This window comes from Crocodylus siamensis, chromosome 1 (genome assembly GCF_052110815.1).
Source record: "Crocodylus siamensis isolate JL-2025a chromosome 1, ASM5211081v1, whole genome shotgun sequence".
Taxonomy (NCBI): Eukaryota; Metazoa; Chordata; order Crocodylia; family Crocodylidae; genus Crocodylus; species Crocodylus siamensis.
Window position 1 is genome coordinate 380082069 of NC_143395.1, and position 19023 is coordinate 380101091.

Genomic DNA, 19023 nt, shown 5'->3' on the forward strand with positions numbered 1-19023 from the left:
TGTGGAAGACAGGCCACGCAGCTCAACTCTAGCAAGATTGGGCTCTTAGCTCCTGGGATCAGCAGGGGAGGAGGAATTGAAGTGGGGAGAAGGGCAAGGTGCAAAGGCACCACCACACTCCCTGCCTCCACCAGATCAACCCCTAGAAGCAGGTAAGAGGCAGAATATTTTTCTCATGAATTTTAAAGCTGTAATTCAGTTTCGCATCTCTACCCAGAAGGCTCTATAGGTAACCTTGCTCCCACAATGTACATACAGTCTCTTTCTACTCATTTCCCCATTTGATACATTTTCCATGGGTTGTCAACTTCTTTTCCCATTCTTTTTCATGCTTTCTTGCTTCAGCACTTGTAATTTTTTTCCATTCTTCCATGCATGTGCTTTTAAATCCTGTATCTTCAACCAAGACTTCCGAATTAGGCTGTATTAAATAGAAACTCATGTATCCTGTATAAGACTAATTCAACCATGCAGCAGGTACAATGCAAATTTGGATTCATTAAATTTTGTTCCTTATATCATCCAAGTTTCCTTCCTGTTGCTGCAGGCCCAAACCATTCTCATTTCAATCTCACAAATAATCAAGTGCTATGGAAGATGTAACACCAACCCCACTTGAGTACAGTTTAGGACAAGCAATTTTAGAAAGGGCAGCTGTACCTTGGTCAGAAGATTTGTGTCTGAAGTCTTTTGCCTCTCCAATCTGTAGAAACGCTATTTTTCTGTACCCTCAAGCTGTGCAGAGGGGAGCGTGAATGAAAGCAGCACAGATGGCAAGCTGATCAGAGAAGCAGCAGCTGATAACTCTTCCTGACCTCTCCAGGTCCTGCTGAGTTTGGAGATTGGTGTTCTACCATTTTGCTTCCTACTCATACATAGGTGTTGGCACTAATAAACCATGTGTGTGCCCCCAGCAACCATACTACTTAAGTTTAGTGGGTGGAAAAAATTACGTGATATCTACAGAACTCTGATTCTAACTTTACCACTGATCCATTGCCCGGTTTTAAGAAAATATCTTTGTCTTCCTATCCCAATTTGGAAAACAAATATCAAACATTACCGGAAGATGAACTGGTTGCTCTTTAAGAGAAATCTTGTGTACAAGTTCCTAAGTAATAACAAGAATAACAACATAGCTAAGGTCTACATGACCGTTCCATTCTAAACCCCTCTTTAAAAGTTCTCTAGTTTACACCCCTCACCCCACAAGACTAAGCATTCATTTGAATCAAACAAATCATTTTCAACTTTGAGCACATTATCCTCTTATAAAGTAAATTTAAAGGCAATAGAGAAAAAAAAGACTCGGTGCAAACTGAAAACTGATCATTTTAAATGCACAAGATAATCATAAAATGTAGACTTCCAAAGAAAAAAAAAAAAAAGCTATTTCAGGTACTTAAGGATTTTTTTTTTTTAAAGAAACATCTCTTGCCATAAATGATACATCTTATTTTAACTTCTAAGATACTTGTATGCTTTCCCCCTCAAAAGATAACAACATAAAAAAAATGCACTGAATAGGAAGGATGGGCAAGGACTCTAAAATGCCATACAGAGTCACTTTTCCTGGGAGCTACTATACTTATTTCACTAGGTAAACTAGGAGTCCAGTTCCAACCTCTGCTTGGGATAACTTTCTAACATTTTCCAAAACTGAAAATAAAGCATCCAAGGTATTGAAAAAGTGACTAATAAAAATAATTTTACCTGTAAATTGTTTTCTGTGACTCTGTTCCACCAAACCATATTGATGGGCACTCCTGTTTTACACCTGTCAGCCAGACAGCCAATAGTGTTCTTTGATTTTCGTGCTTTTGATCCCACCGGAACTATCCTCTCCTCCAGCATCCCCAGACGATACTTCCTTGGCTACGAAAAAGAAGGAGAGAAACCAGGCCACTCCTAACATCCCTCAGTCTAAAACTAAGCTGAAATAGGTAGTATACCATAGAATAATCTCTGGATTGGTGGAATAGGAAACAATTTGCAAGTAAAATTTCTCTGAGACTGTTTCCCTTCAATTCCGACTATTGGGTTCTAACTAATAATGCTTCAAGAAGGAGAAGCAGACTAAGGGAAGGTCACACATTTGTAAGCAACAGAAGTCAACCATTGAAATCTGTGCATAGTGTCTGCTGTTTCATAAAAAATTGGGGGGTGGGAGAGAGGAAGGTTTTACAAAAGTCTTCCATTGATACTTCTGTTTTTCTATCTCACCAACAAGAAATCTTCATAGCAGGGCAAATTCAAAGCTCTTAGAAATCCATGGTGCTTTCCAATCCATATGCTTTGATAGCACATACCTTCAAATCACATTGTGATACTGAACTCTTGCCACTTTCCTTGGGAAGGGGCAAAAACTTTCACAGAACAGAAAATTAACTTTAGGGAAAGGATTTAAGAAAAAAAATTGTAATACTTTTACCAAAAAGCATAGGGTATTTGTTTAAAAAAAGTTTAAGCATAAGAGGGGAAAGAACTTATTTACAGGTGAACACAAGCAACTAAGCAAAAATTATGTCTGTCCAAATGAATATTTAGAAGACTATTTCTAACTACCTTCCTAGGTGAAGGCGAACAAGAAAGACGATGAAAGAATAAAATGAAACCAGCTTCAAGGGAAAAAAAATGAAACATGCTTTTCAAAACTGAACATGCAATAGGTAGTTGTGCCTTTACAATAGATAGAACATTTGTTCCTCAAACTGAGAACTCAGAGACCTTTAAAAAGCACTTAAATTAAAAGAAACTGGAGATTATAAAGGCTTTTAACCAAGGAGGCGGCAAAGGACAAAAGTTGTCTTAACTTTACCATGTTGTCAAGCCACCGTGTCCTACCAAGGAGGAAAATATCAGAAGAATTTTGAAGTATGTATGACTCTGGCTTCTTCAGTAAGACTATACATACTTGGAAACTAACTCCCATGCTTCTGATTCCAGGCTTTAATGTGGATACTTGGCCACTAGCATCTAGTGAACACCAATTAAAACATCTCACCTAAGTCATGGAGCAATTCTAAAATGCTGTCAGAAGCCTCTCCCTAGTATAGATAAAAGGTTATTGACTCTTGCCTGAATGAAGAACATAAAAGGTTTAGGATTTTGTCAAGAATCTGCTGTAGAACTTGCAGAATGACCAAAGGATGTACTGCTGTAGTAAAATCCTAATGATAAAGAGGAAAAACAAGACAACTGATCTATTTTAAAGTATTTGCATACATATCACAAAGGATAGAATATTTTGGTTTCCTCTCCCCTTTTATAGTAAAAGCCACTCCAATTTACAACATTCTAACAGTTTTGATTAGTAATTGAATAATGAAATCTGAAATAGATTAGAATCAAATGACCATAACTGTTATACTGAAATACGTTATTGTAACAACTCCAGAGATGGGAGCTACTAAATATGTGGCTCAACCCTGCTAAGTTTTTATTACTATCTTTTTAGATTTTTTAGTATAAACTCTGACATTTCACAGCAAGAATATAGTTCTGCTCATAGAGTCATCGTTGACTGATAACATGTTAACCATAAGATGTAAACTTAAAACTTACCTGCATACAGAAACCTACTTAAATCAGTTGCACTAAAATCTGAATGATTCATCAGTACAATAAAATGAGCAGACCATTACAGAACAAGTTCAAAAGGAAACAATGAACAGAAGATACACCTGAGAGATAAGTGATGGTGAAAATTTAGTCATTAGTCTAAACCACTACTGAATGGGTGACTAACAGCAAATTTTGTCTGCTGCACATCTATGACTGACTTCTGTAGGCAATAGCCCAAATTAGTTAAGAGTAAGAAACAAAAGATGCAAACTTAATGACTTAATAATTAAGGGTCAAAGTTGTTTAAAGATTAATTAGAATTCCTGGGGTACTACAGAAAGTATAACTAGCTTTTGCAGTCTCTTTTGTAGTACTTACAGTGGGAATATAATAAGCTGCATGATGGGAAAAAAGTGTACAGTCTTTCCACATTCAGAGCACAACTTAATTAACACTTAGCTTTACTGTAAACTGTAATCATCTAAGGGAAAGAAAAAAAGGAAAGAAATTCAAACCACTTTAAACAATCAAGTGGTTTTCAATATTTCAAACAGAAACAGTATTGCTACACATTATCTGTCATGGTTTGATTTCTGCCACGGTAGACTATTGCCCTTGGGGAGTTTTGGATAGGACTTAAAAAGCAGTATTTAATCCGCTCTTCCAAGGATACTGGACATTTTACCTCTTAGCAAGGATCAGTCTCAATGCCTTTACTAACATTTCTACCTCCTCCTTACTGTTCTCGTCATCTGTTAGGCAGCTGCTGTCTATTTTCCACCTCAAAAGACTGCATTTAATGTTGAAGTTCATTCACATTTATGAAAGGATTTTGTATCCTTCAAAATGAAAGGTGATCTATAAATATTTTGAAAGGGAGAACTAAAACAAAAGGGGAACTGAGCCAAACATTTTACAGTGGAAAACAGTTTCTTTTATGAGACTGAGATGCCAAGGCAGCACAACAACTGAATTCCAGCTTCATAAAGGGGGCACGATCCCACCCCCCTAAAACACTAAAAATAAGACCAGAAAAACAAAATAGAACAAAAGAAGAACATGGCTAATTCTTTGCCACTAAGCAATATCAGTCTGAACTTATAAACCCTTACTACCAGTCTTCCTGTCAAAAGGAATTAAAAAGGCAAGTACCCAACATTAAATTTCATTTGACACCAGAGGCAAAATATTCATAAGCATTTGGGTGACTCAGGGTCTTGCTGCACATTCAACTCTATAACTCAAGACTTCCAAAACATAGTAAAATATGAAATCCCTGGAAACATTTTAATAAAGAATGGAAACAATTTTCAAAATATACCACATTTACCTACAAACTATTGTACCGATGCAAAGGTATTGTGGTTAAGCGGTAGATCAGCTTACAGGTAGTAGCAGCAAGGAAGAGTTTCTGTTAGTAGAGATGGGTCAGTTTACAAATAAACTGAGAAATCAAACTAAACTGTCCACAATCACTATACTCCCTCCCCTTATGCACAGAAGAAAATAAGATTAGAACACAGGAAGAGAACTGAACTGGGAGTTAAAGTTAAAAATAAAGCATCCATTCTGAGCCTCTAGGGACCTCCAGGACCACCGAGGACCATCTTTTCTCTGGAAGGTGGGCTTGCCAAGGAAACAGTGACAGTGACAATCTGGTTAGTAAAAACACAAACTGGAAATTGGGGCAGAGGCAAACCCCCTTTGGATGAGTGCAGCAAGCGTCTGCTAGACGGATTCTATCAAGTAAAGATTTTTTCAGACAGACTTCTTTTTCTAAAGAGCTGTACAGATAATTATGCTGACTGTAATATTTAGGGCATCTGATATTTTGATACTGTGCAATGACTAAAGCAAATTATTAGAAGCAGTATCATACCTAGCAAGAAATACACCAGACTACTGGAACAAATGAGAAGGGTCAAACAAGCAAGGCCTCCACAAAATCTTCTAGAGTCTGCCTTTGCAAACTATTATTTGGCTCCCTTTCAATATAAGCTTCTTGAGAGCAAGTCTATTAACTGTCCAAATTATACCAACTCTGCCACACTTAAAACTGTAAACCACGCCATGAAGTCTGTGGCTCAGAAAAATGTAGACGTGCTTTGTCTAAGGGAAATTTAGGATCTTTATTATATAGAAAATTGTGAATAATCCAAACTCCAAGAGTAAACTTTACTCCAGGAAAGACTTACTAATTTGCAAAAATGGGTCTATCACCATTGGTGTGCACAGATTACACTTTAAAGTTGGGAAAAAAATTTCCAGCCCCAGTATCTTACCATCTAATTTAAACCAAGTCAAATACTGGATTATGGAGAGTTGGGAATCCAGGAAATAACAGTTGATTACAGGAACAAAATGAAGTATACTATTCAAGAAAATCAGTTCAGAAATGCTTAGGTTTTATTTATTTATTTTTTACTGTAACCTTTTCTTTGGAGGGGGGAGGAGGGGTGGTGAACAAGACTCCAGAATGAGAGTAACTTGGTATTTGAGTTGAGATTAACACTGGCAAACTATGAAAACGTTAAAACGATTCAGCTTTGTGATTAATCTACTAGGACAGAACCAGTTTTTGCTATACAGGCAGTCCTTGGACTTATGACACAATCGGTTCCTGAAAACTGTGTCTCAAGCTGAAATGTTGGAACTCAGAACCAATTTTCTCATAAGAAACAATATTATAAACAGGGGGCTGGTTCCTGAACCAAGGCCCAATACCCTATTTTCACTAAAAATACCCCAGAATTTTGTACTCAATCAATTATAGATGAGTAATATAGTTTCATTAACGTATTTATATTGTAAATAGCAATCATATTGATTTGGAAGGACTTCTTTGAGGTGACTTTGCTAGACTTTTTGAAAGGCTTTGGTTGGGCTTTTTGAAGGGTTCTTGGCTAGTGTCGTCTTCTGGAGTCTTGACCACTTTCTTAAAGAAAGTGTCCAAGGAAGTTTGGACAGATGTTCTCCAGGGAGATGAGCGACGCAGCTAACTTGTTCGCTGGTGTGGCGTCGCATTGGATCAAGTGTTGTAAAGTTGAAACTGATGTCAATTTATAAACGTTGTAAGTGCAAAATGTTGCAACTCCAGAAGTTGTAAGGTGAGGACTGCCTGTACTATGTTTTGAAAACTGACAGTTGAATACAAGTGACAACTTATTACCTCCTCAAGTTCACAACTGCACTCTTAACAACTAGTAGCCTGGTATATTTATAACATCCCTCCTTCCTCCAGAATAGCCACTACCACTTTTGTATTTCCCTTCAATAGATGCGATACGTTAGCTAAATTGAAAGGCACAGTACTTTTCAGATGAACAGTGTTACTATGATCCTCCATAATATATGAAAAGGCACTTTAAGTAAGGGTAAGGATAAGGATAATACTGGTACTCAGGGGCATTCTTGGCATAAAACTGGATTACCAATGCATTTTACAAAAAAGTATGACTAAAAACTACCTAAATTAGCTAAAATTTATATAGAAAGCTATGTCTTTAGTTTACATGACAAGCAAGTGGAAAAGAAAGCTGTCTTGTCCTATTTCTGTCTCTTTCAGATGAAAAGTCGGGTTGACAATGTGGATCTATAAAGCCACACAGGCTGCATCCAAATGTGCCTGTAACAGTACAAATAGTAGTGGCAAATATTTGTGCTCTAGCACATGACTCTGCACGTATCCTTTTTGCAGGACAGTGAGTGAGTTTACCCACGTATTTACTCAAACCTAGATTTACTGCGGAGTAAGCTACTGCATGGTGGGTGCATCTACACGTGTTCCTATGGCACTGTTGTTACTGTGCCATCGTTTAGCGACAGTTCTAAAAGATGACGTAGTAGCAGCCAGTACTGCTCCGCATGTGCTGCACATGGTTGTTTTTAAGTAGTATATCACCACAGCGACATGCTATAACAGAGGCGTGTGTCACTGTGGCACCATAGCTACATCATGGGTCTTGCCTGCAGATGCTATGTTGCTGTAGCACATTGCTAGTGACATAATGTCATATGTAGATGTGGCAAGTAAGGGGTCTTGGGTAGGTGTCTACACATGCAAGGGTTAGGGAGCAGATTTTCTCCCAGTTCCCTGCAGCCCTGCGATAGGCCCCTGCCACTACCCCAGGGGCTGGCAGGGAGCACCAGGGCCAGGAGACAGCCGTCTCTTGGTCCCAGGGCTTTGCCTGCTGATGGGGCAGGGACAATGTCCCCCTGGCCTGGCAGTAGGAAGCTTCTGGCCCTGGCTCCCAGATCAGAGGCAGACTTGGAAAGAGCTGCAGAGGAGGGGCAGGTCCCAGCCCCCTGCTCCAATCCACTAGTAGGGCTGCTAGCAGCTAACTAAAATCGTGGTAGCAAATTTTGTCCCTGCGCTGCACATTTGCAGCACAGGGCATGTTTTAGTGTTCCGCATGTGTGGTTTGTGGTACCACAAGCTGCATGGGTCTGCACGTGGGGATGCAGCCACATGGTTTTGGTCTCAAACCAAGAAACACTCCCTCCTACCCTTTATGTTTTGCTATAACCAGTGGAATCAAATGATACCTTTGTACCATCTCTTCCTTCCAGTTTATGAATGCTAGAAGCAGTGTTCTGGCTTGATTTTGCTTCACTTAATGGGAAAAAAAGATCAAGTTCAACAGTTTCATACACTGTAAGGCTGGAAAGGACCTCTGAAGATCACTGGGTCCAGGCCCCTGCACCAAGCCAGAAAGACAAATGGGGTCAGGTGACCCCAGCAAGGCAACTGTCCAATCTCCTCTTGAATATTTCCATGGTAGGCGACTGTACCACCACTGGACGTAGCTTATTCCAGTCTGGACACAATAGTTATGAAGTAGTTTTTCCTTATGTTGAGCCTGAAACAGTCTTCCAGGAGTTTGTGGGCATTACTCCTAGTTTTTCCCAAGGGTGCCCTGGTGAACAGTTATTCGCCAAGCCCCTGCCCTTGCTGTATGCCCCTGACGAAGGGGTAAGCTACTACCAAGTGCCCTAAGCTGCATCAGACAACAGAGGAAGAATGGCATTTAAGGAAATTGTTAGAAATTGTTCCCAGCTCCACAGACAACCAACAGACCCTTTACAAAACTTATGGAGTAAATGGAATGTGGTGAAAGGAATTTGAGCACATGGATTAAAGCTCAGCAGTCAGAGAATTTGTTTTGTATGCTGCTTTATTGCTTTTTTTTAACCCTCCAAAACCCCAGCTGAACTGAGGGAAAAGGATGACATTTGCCATGCCACTAATGGACGTGAAGTTTTCATTAGTTTGTTGTAGCTCTTCCTCCTTTCATATGTTTAAATGAAAGTTATGTTTCCAGCATTTGGAGGTGAGATTTTCATTAGCTAAAAAGTTTCAATAGTTAGGCAATAGTCTGTCTTGTTAGAAGCAGTTATGGGAGTGAAAGCTGTTTTGAACTGCAAGCTGCATTTTACAGTTTCTACAGTGGATTTAACAAATGCACAGATTAAGGCTATGCAGAGATCCTGGAAGGTCTAAAAAGGCTAAGGAAGGCCTTCATACACAAGTTTTCAACCCTATTTATGTTGACTAGGGGGTCTGATCTAGTGTACTGGAAAAATCCCTAATACAGACACACTTATACAGGCAAACTATTCCAGCTTTGCAAGTGAAAGAAATTATATCAGTTTCAAAGGAATTTTTTCTGGCACAGCTACACCAACAAAACTTTAATGTGGAGAGGGTTTAAGATATGGAGAAAAGTATCATGTGTAAATATGTATTCTGAGGAGTCAAAAATGTATTATGCAACTGCAAAATTCTTCAAGTGTGGATCTCATGTACTTCTACTGTACCATCTGGATTGTGTGCAAACAAACAGCTCCAGATTATGGAATTTGCATGTGTAGTTTAATTTTTTTTTTTAATTTTTGGAAAAGTAATTAATCATTTCTCTTGTATAAGGATTGCATACAAATACTGAGAAATATTAAGTTCACATAATGAAACACCCAATCTAGAGGGAATAAATTTTAAAATTTATATGCAGCCTTTACTCAGCCATTATGCATATGCATTACAAGCTACACTAATGAGTAATAATAACACTAATTCCCAATAACATAATAATTTCCTACCAACTTCAATTTGAGTGATATTCTATTACTGTATTCAAAGTTTAAGGATTGCATAGGAAGCATTTCTAGCACATCATTTTTATGCAACATATCGCACATATTTGACAGAGGAACAGTGAAAGGTTGCAAAATAGACAAAGGCACCTTGATGTTAGGTTACAAGGTTAGGTTTATATTTAATTGCCTTAAGCCTTGAGCTACACTCAAGGCTATGCAGCTGGTTGTGATGGAGGCTGAAAAAGCTCATAAAATAAAATCCCAAGATACATATCAAAGGGATTAAAACAATGAAGATATGCTGGTCACCAAATATACTGCATTTATTTATATTGCATTCACTAACAGCAGCACAAATCAAACTGATTTTTTAAAACATAGCTTATTAAAAGTACATTAGACCTAAAGCATTCATATTCTAGAATGCTCTCTTTCAAACAGAGGTATAAAAACAACAGCAAAATAAATGTGCTTTCATCAACATAAATCATACTAATTTTGGTAATAAAATGTTGGATTAGTTTAGTTCCATGAAACAGTGTATGATGCCTACCAACCCATAAACCAAGCTATATCTGGAAAAAAAAATACTAAATCAGATACGATTATTAATAAATGCACCAAATTTAAGACTAAAAAAATTTAGAATGTAGCAGTAATTTCTTTAAACTGTAAAATGAAGACCAGACAGTGTCACAGTCTGGACACATCTTGCAGTTAAGTTTAGTTTCTTCACAGTAAAAATGGACTATCAATTGAACATTTAGTTCCTTTCTATGAAAATAATATTGTTGAAAGAATCTCGGAAACAAGAAAGTAGTTTACATGATTGATCTAAATATGTTTTTATTACATTAGGATGAAATAATGTCAGAAGAAAAGCTTCATGTCGGGGGGGAAAAAGCAGCCTGGGAACAGCCTTAAGTCTTCCTTGCAGCCACACACCTGCAATTTACAGCACATAGTGACACAGATGTGGCATTCCCAGTAAAGACTTCAGTAATGACTGTTTATCTGGCTAAGCTGTAACTTATGTTCTGAATGTATTAAAATAGTATGGTGGGAAGATATCAAGAGAGAAAATAGCTTCATCACATTCCCATCAAAAGTAGAGAGTCAGAAACTGCAAGTTCTTAAGGGTACCTGACAAACATGGCATCCTCCTAGACTGCCTGGCTGGCTGACTGGGAAAAAGCTAGTTTGAAGCAAAAAGAAGGACTTTGTTTTTGAGTTATGTAAAGGAGGACCACCAAGCATTATACCAGTTGGAAACCAGAGAAAAAACAGGGAAGGGATGTTGAGGGGAAAAAAAAAAAAAAAAATCACACATCCTAGCTTCCATGAAGGTAGGATGACTATGGATGGATAGAGACTGTAAAAATAAACTGGAATTAGACTAGGTCCCAAGAACTCCTTTTTTCTATTTAAGCAAATAGACTTTGTTCTTTTCCTGTATATCTTGCTTAGCTTATTAGAAGTGCTTAAAATTGAATAAGAATAAATAGGTCTAAAAGCTATTTGTAGTTTTGAAATAAAGTTTCCTCTAATACTTTGTTTCATCTGTTGAATAAAATACTGCAATTTAAGAGATCTGTTGGTCAGTCTCACTGGTCATACATCCCTGTACAGAGGATCATGCAAGGACCTGAACCAGCATGAAAGTGGGAGAATTCCAAGATCCTACCCCATGACAAATAAAGGCATGAGCCTTCTCATTGGGTGGACTTGACCAACCAAAAAACAAAAAGTAACACCCCCCCCCCAAACAAAAAAAAACCCCCCCATGGTGTAGCCAGCCCTATGACTATGGAACTACTTAAATATCACACTGTAGATTGCAGAAGGACCTGTATTAGTAAAAGTCAGAACAAAATTTCAAGGAACATATTAGACTGTATTTTATTACATTTTTCCAGCAAGGATGGAATGCACTCTTACAATGGGAGTAAAATAAATTATTTTATAATCTCAGCCTGAATTTGACATATAACATAGGACACACAAGAATGGTTAAATATAACACTTCCAAATGAACTTGCACTTTTTGGATTAAAACAGTATTCTTGCTCTTCTGTGAAGGATTAAGTCATTTACCTTTTAGAAGTTAAAAAATACACAGGATCAAGTCTGTAAGTTTTCCTTCTTTAATTATTGATTTCATGAAGTTACACTAGTATGAAACCAAAAAAAGAACAGTGAAGTAATAGGTCTATAACAATAAATAAAATTATGACAAAAATGTATAGGACGTTCCCTTTTTAAAAACTGAAGAAATACATAAATGGTACTTAAACGATTATTGTAATGCATATGCATAAAGTAGAAGGGCTAAAGTCACTTAAATTTTACTAGCAAGTGCTTAGACTGTACAATCTGTACACTTCTAAAAATAGAGTTGTGTGAAATATAACCTAATTATTGATAAACTAATATTGACAATTTAAGAATCATTTATTTAAGCTCAAGACAAAGGGTGATTTTTAAATGAAAAAAATAAAGATAAAAAATTTCCAGGCAAATGCTTGCTACTAAAGAGTTGTATCCTACAAACTGCTGGCCCCACTTCAGTAAAGCAATGGGGTACATATTTAATTATAAGTAGTATAAGAATGATGTTGTAGCTGTGATGGTCCAGGAATTATGAGAGGTAAGGATTTCTTAGGGTCCCCTTTTATTGGACCAACTGCATAGCTAGGATAGAGTTAGACACTCTTTTGAATAAGAGACATTCTTCATCAGGTCATGAGCAAGTCACTAGCTTCAAGTTAAGAAGGCACTTTAGCTCTTTAGTGGATTAGAGCCAGAATGCTCAGTGCCTGCAGACTCAAGTGCATAACGGTATCAACAAAGCTGTGTGCATACCAGAGAAGGCTATACAGGGCATGGTAAGAACAGAGAAGCTGAATGCATGGCTTGTGTGAGCAGTTATAGAAATACAGGATGAACAGGGAAAAAGCAGAAGTTAGGTCTTGTTCAGAGAAGCACTGACATTTTAGAGGAATCTTGGAATCCTCAAGCAGAAAACATGATTTACAGTGGAGAAGCTAAGGAATAAATCTGGAACATGTACCAAAGAAGAAGCTTGTTTCGGATGCATTTCAATCCAGATAATTCCATCTGCATTTTCTCCACTTCGCAGTCTTTTGGTTTTGGCTTCTAGTCATCCAAGGCAAATTGCTTGTGGTACACACAAAGACAATAATACAGGCGGCATACAGAAGCATCCTGTTATGGCCAAATGCTCCCCCAAATAAGACACTCATTACAAACCTTGCATCAGTTGTCACTGCCTTAGAACCCTTCTCTAGTTATGAACCAAAAATCATTACCAAATGGAAATTAAAAACAAAGAAAAACATTGGGAACCTTTGAGGAGAGTTCAGTTCCAGTGGGTTTGAAGGTATGAATAAATGTATAATACAGGGGGAGGAGGGATACAGAAATCAGAGAATGCTGCTCTGCCAGGCTGACCAATTTAAAAAGTTGTGGTAACCATTAGTCTGGATTGATGGCAACAGTCTCAGAGCCGGTTTACATAAACATAGCATTGCTTGATTTCTTTAAAGAAAGAAACCGCCATCCCCTTATAGAAGCAGCAATTCTAATCCAGTGCACCTTTGCATATTTTATAACTTCTTACAACAGTTTACCAGAGGAATCAAATAAATCCAAAGTTTTCCTAGCTGAGATTATTTAAAGGCAAAGTATTTTTCTAACAGAGACCATGTATTTCAAAATATTAACGTTGAGATAATTTTTAAAAATTAAAGGCAAAAAATCCAAATCAGAATGGCACTCGATCCTTAATAAAACAGTATTATGTATATTAGAAGGAACATGGTATAGCAACAAAGACAGAATGTTAGTCTAATTCTAAACCTGGCTTTTGGTGTCACGAGGCTTAAGTCTTATTTGCATAATGTAGCTTGTTATTTAAAGAAAAGTATTAGGTTAATTTTTCAGGTACCTACTTACTTAATAGAAGTTTATGTCAGGGAAGCAAATCTAGAGAAGTTTGGGACGGACACCTTTCAGATGAAGTTTACCTCCAAAAAATTCAGACTTTTTAATATGGTTTAAATTTGCAATCTTAAAATGTACTGAAATTAAAGTTCTAGGGCAGAGTTCTATTCATTCTAGACAAATAACTCTAAAGGGTAATTGAAGGCAATTTATACAATCTTCAAACTTGTTCTTTCACTTTGTGGGATTTGTTTTAAAGCTAACTGGCTATTTTAATACAAAATATTAAGAGTACACCAAATAATTATGAACTTCCTTGCTTTTTGAATACCTAGATAGCCTTCTGGAGAAACACTGCGGTTGTGACCAAATTCATCACTAACTTGGTTTACTGGAGACCAAGTAATGCTGTTCATAAGAGGTACAGGATTGCCCACTGTTCAACAACTCTCAAATTAGTAAGGTCGCCAAGATAAAGACAATACCTATCTTAAGATTGGATAAGGCCCAAACTTTAATGCTTAAGTTGGGTATTTAATTTAACTAATTTCTAGAAATCTTTACAGGCTCAATACAACATAAAATATTCCATTTTGAAAAAGCCTCAAAGATTTTAAAAGCTATTCTGAACATTTAAAAAATATCTGCAAAGCAATTTCTTCTTTAACGAGGCCAGTAGTAATAGTTTGAGGTCTGTCTTCCAAGTCAACAATAAGGCTGGAAATGCTGGTTTTAAATAAGTGTCCCAAAACAGCTGCCAGGACAAGACTCTAAACATGTAGAGTTCTTAACAAAGACTTGGAGATATTGTCCAGATACGTGTATTGAAACTCTAAGCATTTAAAGACGTACAGAACCCTTGTTTAACACAAAAATAGGTATTTTCACTTTCAAGAGGCATGTAATTTTAACAGCTTATTTGCTGAAAAAAGAACTACACATTAATAATATTGAAATGCATCTATAAAATATTTGAAATTTTCTTAACTCACAGCTATAAGCAAACTGCATTTATTCTCTGTATATTTAAAATCACTGGGCACCTATGACAGAAATGCACTGCGCAACATTTTTCTTCAGTTCAAAACAACGTATAGTTTCACAAAGCTTTTTAAATGTTGCGTTCCAAATTACAGAAGTACTAAAGTTAGTGGTAAAATTGAATTACGAGTCAGGTTAATTGGTTTAACTCTTGTCTGTCAATACATTTTATGACTAGAGATTTATTTTTGTTTGGGAAAATAGGAATAAACTGGCAATTTATGCCAATCCAATGTTTTTTGTTTTTTGTTTTATTTGAAACATGACATTCTGAAGCACGCTAACGTAAGACTGTTTAACTGACTTGCATTGAGTTAACATAGCATTACAGCCATCCTTCTCCATAATATTCCTATATACGGTGGTGCATTCCCTCTCAATAGTGTGCACATGTACATGTGCACATACATGCATATTTTCAGTTTTGCCACTTTCAGCAGGTAGTAGACAATGAATTATTTTTATTCATCATTTAAAATCAAATTTACTATGCATCAGAGCTGGCATTAAGGAGTAGGACAATTTTAAAACATTGTTCATTCCATGTTGTAGTCAATAATATTGGGTAATTTACATACGGTGAAAGCATTTTAAATTTCAAGGAACACTCATTCGGTTGGCCAATTATGGTAGGTAGTTTTGACTTCAATCCTTACCTGCAGCAATTATTCATAGGACCCACAACTTCCAGTACATGGTTAGAGCTACACGAGAAATCACAAGCATACTGAAGTAGCGTGCTTGCAAGACAGTGCACTGCTGAGTTGGGGGAAGTTCAGGTTTATGTGGGTGACTTGAGAGTAAGAAAAAAAGACATGAAACTAGTCAGTGAAAAGTAAAATGTGCCCACTGTTGGGACAAGCTGGAATGCCTTCTTAACTAAGTCACAGCCCACAGAACCAAAAGAAAACTCTGGTGTAATCACAGTTTACAGACAAGCCTCCTGCTGATACTGTTGACTTTCACATATTTCAGCCTAATGAAATCTGCATGAATTAGTTTTTGGTTGAGGACCATTCCCCCATTTGAAGAGCTTATTGCAGAATCCTAGTGCGACAAAAGCACAGAAGGAACAAGTGTCAGCATAATAAAAACAGTTTATTTTGGAGTTCAAGGAACAGGTCCTTGTCATACACATTGAAAACTCTTCTGAACTCAGTTTGAAAGGTGTGCCTGTAATATTTCACATTAGCAGCAGCAAGCTGGTCTGTCATAGATGCCATTTCAGAATCTGCTAATTAATGTAATGAAATATTAACACAAATAGTATGGGCAAGCAAAAAATCACCATGAGGTAAGCTAAGATGTGAATTCATAGTTCATCAACTACTCTATACCAACTGCCTGTATATACAACCTTTTCAAATGATAAATGCAAAGTAGTTTATTCCTCAATGAAAGAGCATGTACCACCACATCTGAACCTTCTGTAAAAAAAAAAAAAACCCACAAAAACAAACCACACCTTAAGTTACCTCACAATAATGTGTTTGTGTGGCCATACCCAAAATAATCAGACTTACATAAAGCCATCTACACTTGTGAATTACCCAAGTTCTATCCTTTGACAACTTCAGAATGCACCATGTTCAAAGGATTAAAGTGTTACCTACCTTCCTCCTCTGAGATAGACTGAGGGCAGCGAAGTCATTAAACAAGGATGTATTTGGTGAAGTTAGTGGATCTGTAAAAAGAATGTTGGAAAATATATGGCAGCACTGTTTCAACATGAACTAGAAAAAATTTTTTGTAGTAATTTAAAAATTTATATTAAGCACATAAATCTTTTCTTCTACCAAAAGGTGAAACTGACTTTACTGTTTAAGTTGTTAAAGTGTTATGCTTTTAGCAGGTTATATATGAATACACAATTAATATGGCACTCCTTAGCATAATTTTAAAAATAAATAAATAAAAGTGCCCCTAACCAATTTAACACCTTATGCTGTTTAAATTAACAACAAAGCCTTCATCTCCATTTACCTGCATGGTATAATCTTCTACTACTAAATCCTGTCGACTGTCTTCCCATTATATGGGTGCATCTATACGTTGCCCTATGGCGATGTAGCGATGTACTACATAGCCGTACAGTACTCTATGGCAACTTAACGATCACAGGGGTCTACACTTGATCACCAGCTACATTGCCATAGCAATGCACTCCCCTGGTACAGCTCATCGCATCAGCAATGTAGCAGTGATACCTAATCATCTACTACATGCACAGCACAGTAACCACCCATACTGTGCCATGCTTTAGTATTACCAAAAGGAAGCACTAAAGCACAGCGTTGTGTAGACATGCCCTATATGTAAAAATCTGAACAAAAGCTGAGACAGCCAAAACTAATATTTGATAATAGCTTTTTTTTTCCTTTGGGGGGGAGGTGGGGGGGGTGGAGGGAGGGACCAGCTAGTTTTCCCTCCAGAATCAACAAGGCCAGGAACTAGATATTAGTGGCATACCACAAAGAGGAAACTTCAGATTAAACACCGATTAAAAAAAACCCAAAATATACACATGGGTGTTAAAATACAAATCCACTTTTAAGTGCACCCCAGAGAAGCAACTGCAAAGTTCCAAATTTGTCACTTTGATACTTCAACAGCTGAGTTTCAAAAATTCAGCCTGGTTTCTTTCCCTAGGCTTCAGTATCAATATTTGATTTTTAAAAATCAGGTCCAATTCCTGCAAAACTGTTTTATACCTATACTATTTCAAAGCCTTGAATGGGTAATTGTATAGAACTACTAAATAAGTGCAACTCCTAACAAAACCTATCCTATAAATACTTACTGGAGATGAAGAATGACTAATAAATACAATTTGAGATCAGGAAGTCAAAATGGCAGAACCTGCAAGATAGCTGAACGTAGTCATTGATTCTTTTGTTTTTACTTATAAACTGAGCAAGTGAATCAGTTGTGCACTTAAATCCATAGAAGCAAGACTCCGTAATACCACTTACACAAAACTTTTCAAAGCAGCATCATATTTAAAATATAGGTTCTTGCCATTTGGAACTGGGAGGCATTTCCTTCATTAGTCAGATCATCTACAACAAAGATTACTACTACAAACAGTGTAGTGCTTTTATACTATTAAAGTAACTATAAAAGAGCATTATGACATTCAATGCTGTCGCTCATTTGAGTTCATCATTAATTTTAAACTAATTACAAGTAAATATTTTTTCTTGATTGTCAGTACACAAACAACAAGACCTGAAAATAAATCTGTGAGCATTCAGACTGATATTGCCCAAAGTATTTTTGAAAATACATGATGCTGTAGCAGAACCAAAAACAGAGACAGGCATACAAGATAAGAGACATTTCTGTATGAATGAAGTATTAGAAGACAGTACAGTAGGAAAGGGGCCAAGGTATATCTAGAGCTGTGACTAACATCTATGCGAACTGCAAGCTGGAATGATGTAACGTATACCACAGAAGCCTAAGGAGCCAAAACATTATTTTGATGTCAAGTCTTTCTACATAAAACTCATGGTCAGAGTATAATAGTCTGTTTTTACACTTTGGCTTTAAAAAAAAAAAATGCAGAACATGAGGTGATAAAACAGAACAAACTTAGCTCAGTTTGTAAGTAAAACAGATTTTAAAAGTACATATCTTAATACAAGATAAACCGCACATTCATTTCTCCCCTCCCCCACCAATTAAAACTTGCTTAAACCCCTCCCCCACATGATAAAAGGGTTATCATGTAAAAGCAATTGCTTTAACCGCTATTTAGAAGCGTCAGGGCATTGTAGTAGATAACCAATAAGTTAACGGTTTCATTTAAACGAACAACGACAAATGTATTACATTTTTCCTCATTAAAGCAAAAAAGCAGAGTGAAAAAATCAGGAAGTTCAATAGGAATTTGACTTTGGATTTTAATCTAAAAACAACTGCATAGCACATACACTAGTTAAAGATAGACTTCTATCGTATCTCAGTAAGACCAAGGAAAAAGCAGCTCTCACAACCAAGCCTACCCTGCAGGGATAGTCTCTAAGCATACTTTCAAACAGTTATTTAAAAGTTCTTACCATGGCCTGCATACTGCTTGGCACTTTCATTGAGAAGGCTAGGGGAACTGCTGCTATTTGTCATCCTCTGCAAAAAGTGAAAGACAAAAATTGTATATATAAAATAAACCTATTAATGAGGTAGGTGAGGGCATGTGGGCTAATATTTTTGTGTGTGCAGGTGAATGCTAATTACAAGACTAACAGACTGGCACAGCCTCAGGGAAATAAGGGGGCATGAGCTCTCCCTCCCCCAGCTACTAGAGTGTGCAAAACAGATTGACTGCTAAACACTGTTGTGAATTCCCAAAGTAAAACA

General features: G+C 37.0%; 1 protein-coding gene across 4 annotated transcripts in view; it reads right to left on the reverse strand.

The window, feature by feature from the left end:
* Window positions 1–19023, reverse strand: part of PAN3 (poly(A) specific ribonuclease subunit PAN3) — a 123321-nt gene that overhangs the window by 69270 nt on the left and 35028 nt on the right. For 3 of the 4 annotated variants that reach the window (XR_016439245.1, XM_090028315.1, XM_090028306.1), the window contains exons 3-5: window positions 18726–18792; window positions 16278–16348; window positions 1714–1875 (exon numbers count right to left, since the gene is read on the reverse strand). Coding sequence is in view for 3 of the 4 variants with exons in the window: in XM_090028315.1 (XP_089884441.1) it covers window positions 1714–1875; window positions 16278–16348; window positions 18726–18792 (300 nt within the window). In the remaining variant the exon portion in view is untranslated. The remainder of the gene's footprint in view (window positions 1–1713; window positions 1876–16277; window positions 16349–18725; window positions 18793–19023) is intronic. The other variant, XM_090028325.1, reaches the window with a different exon arrangement.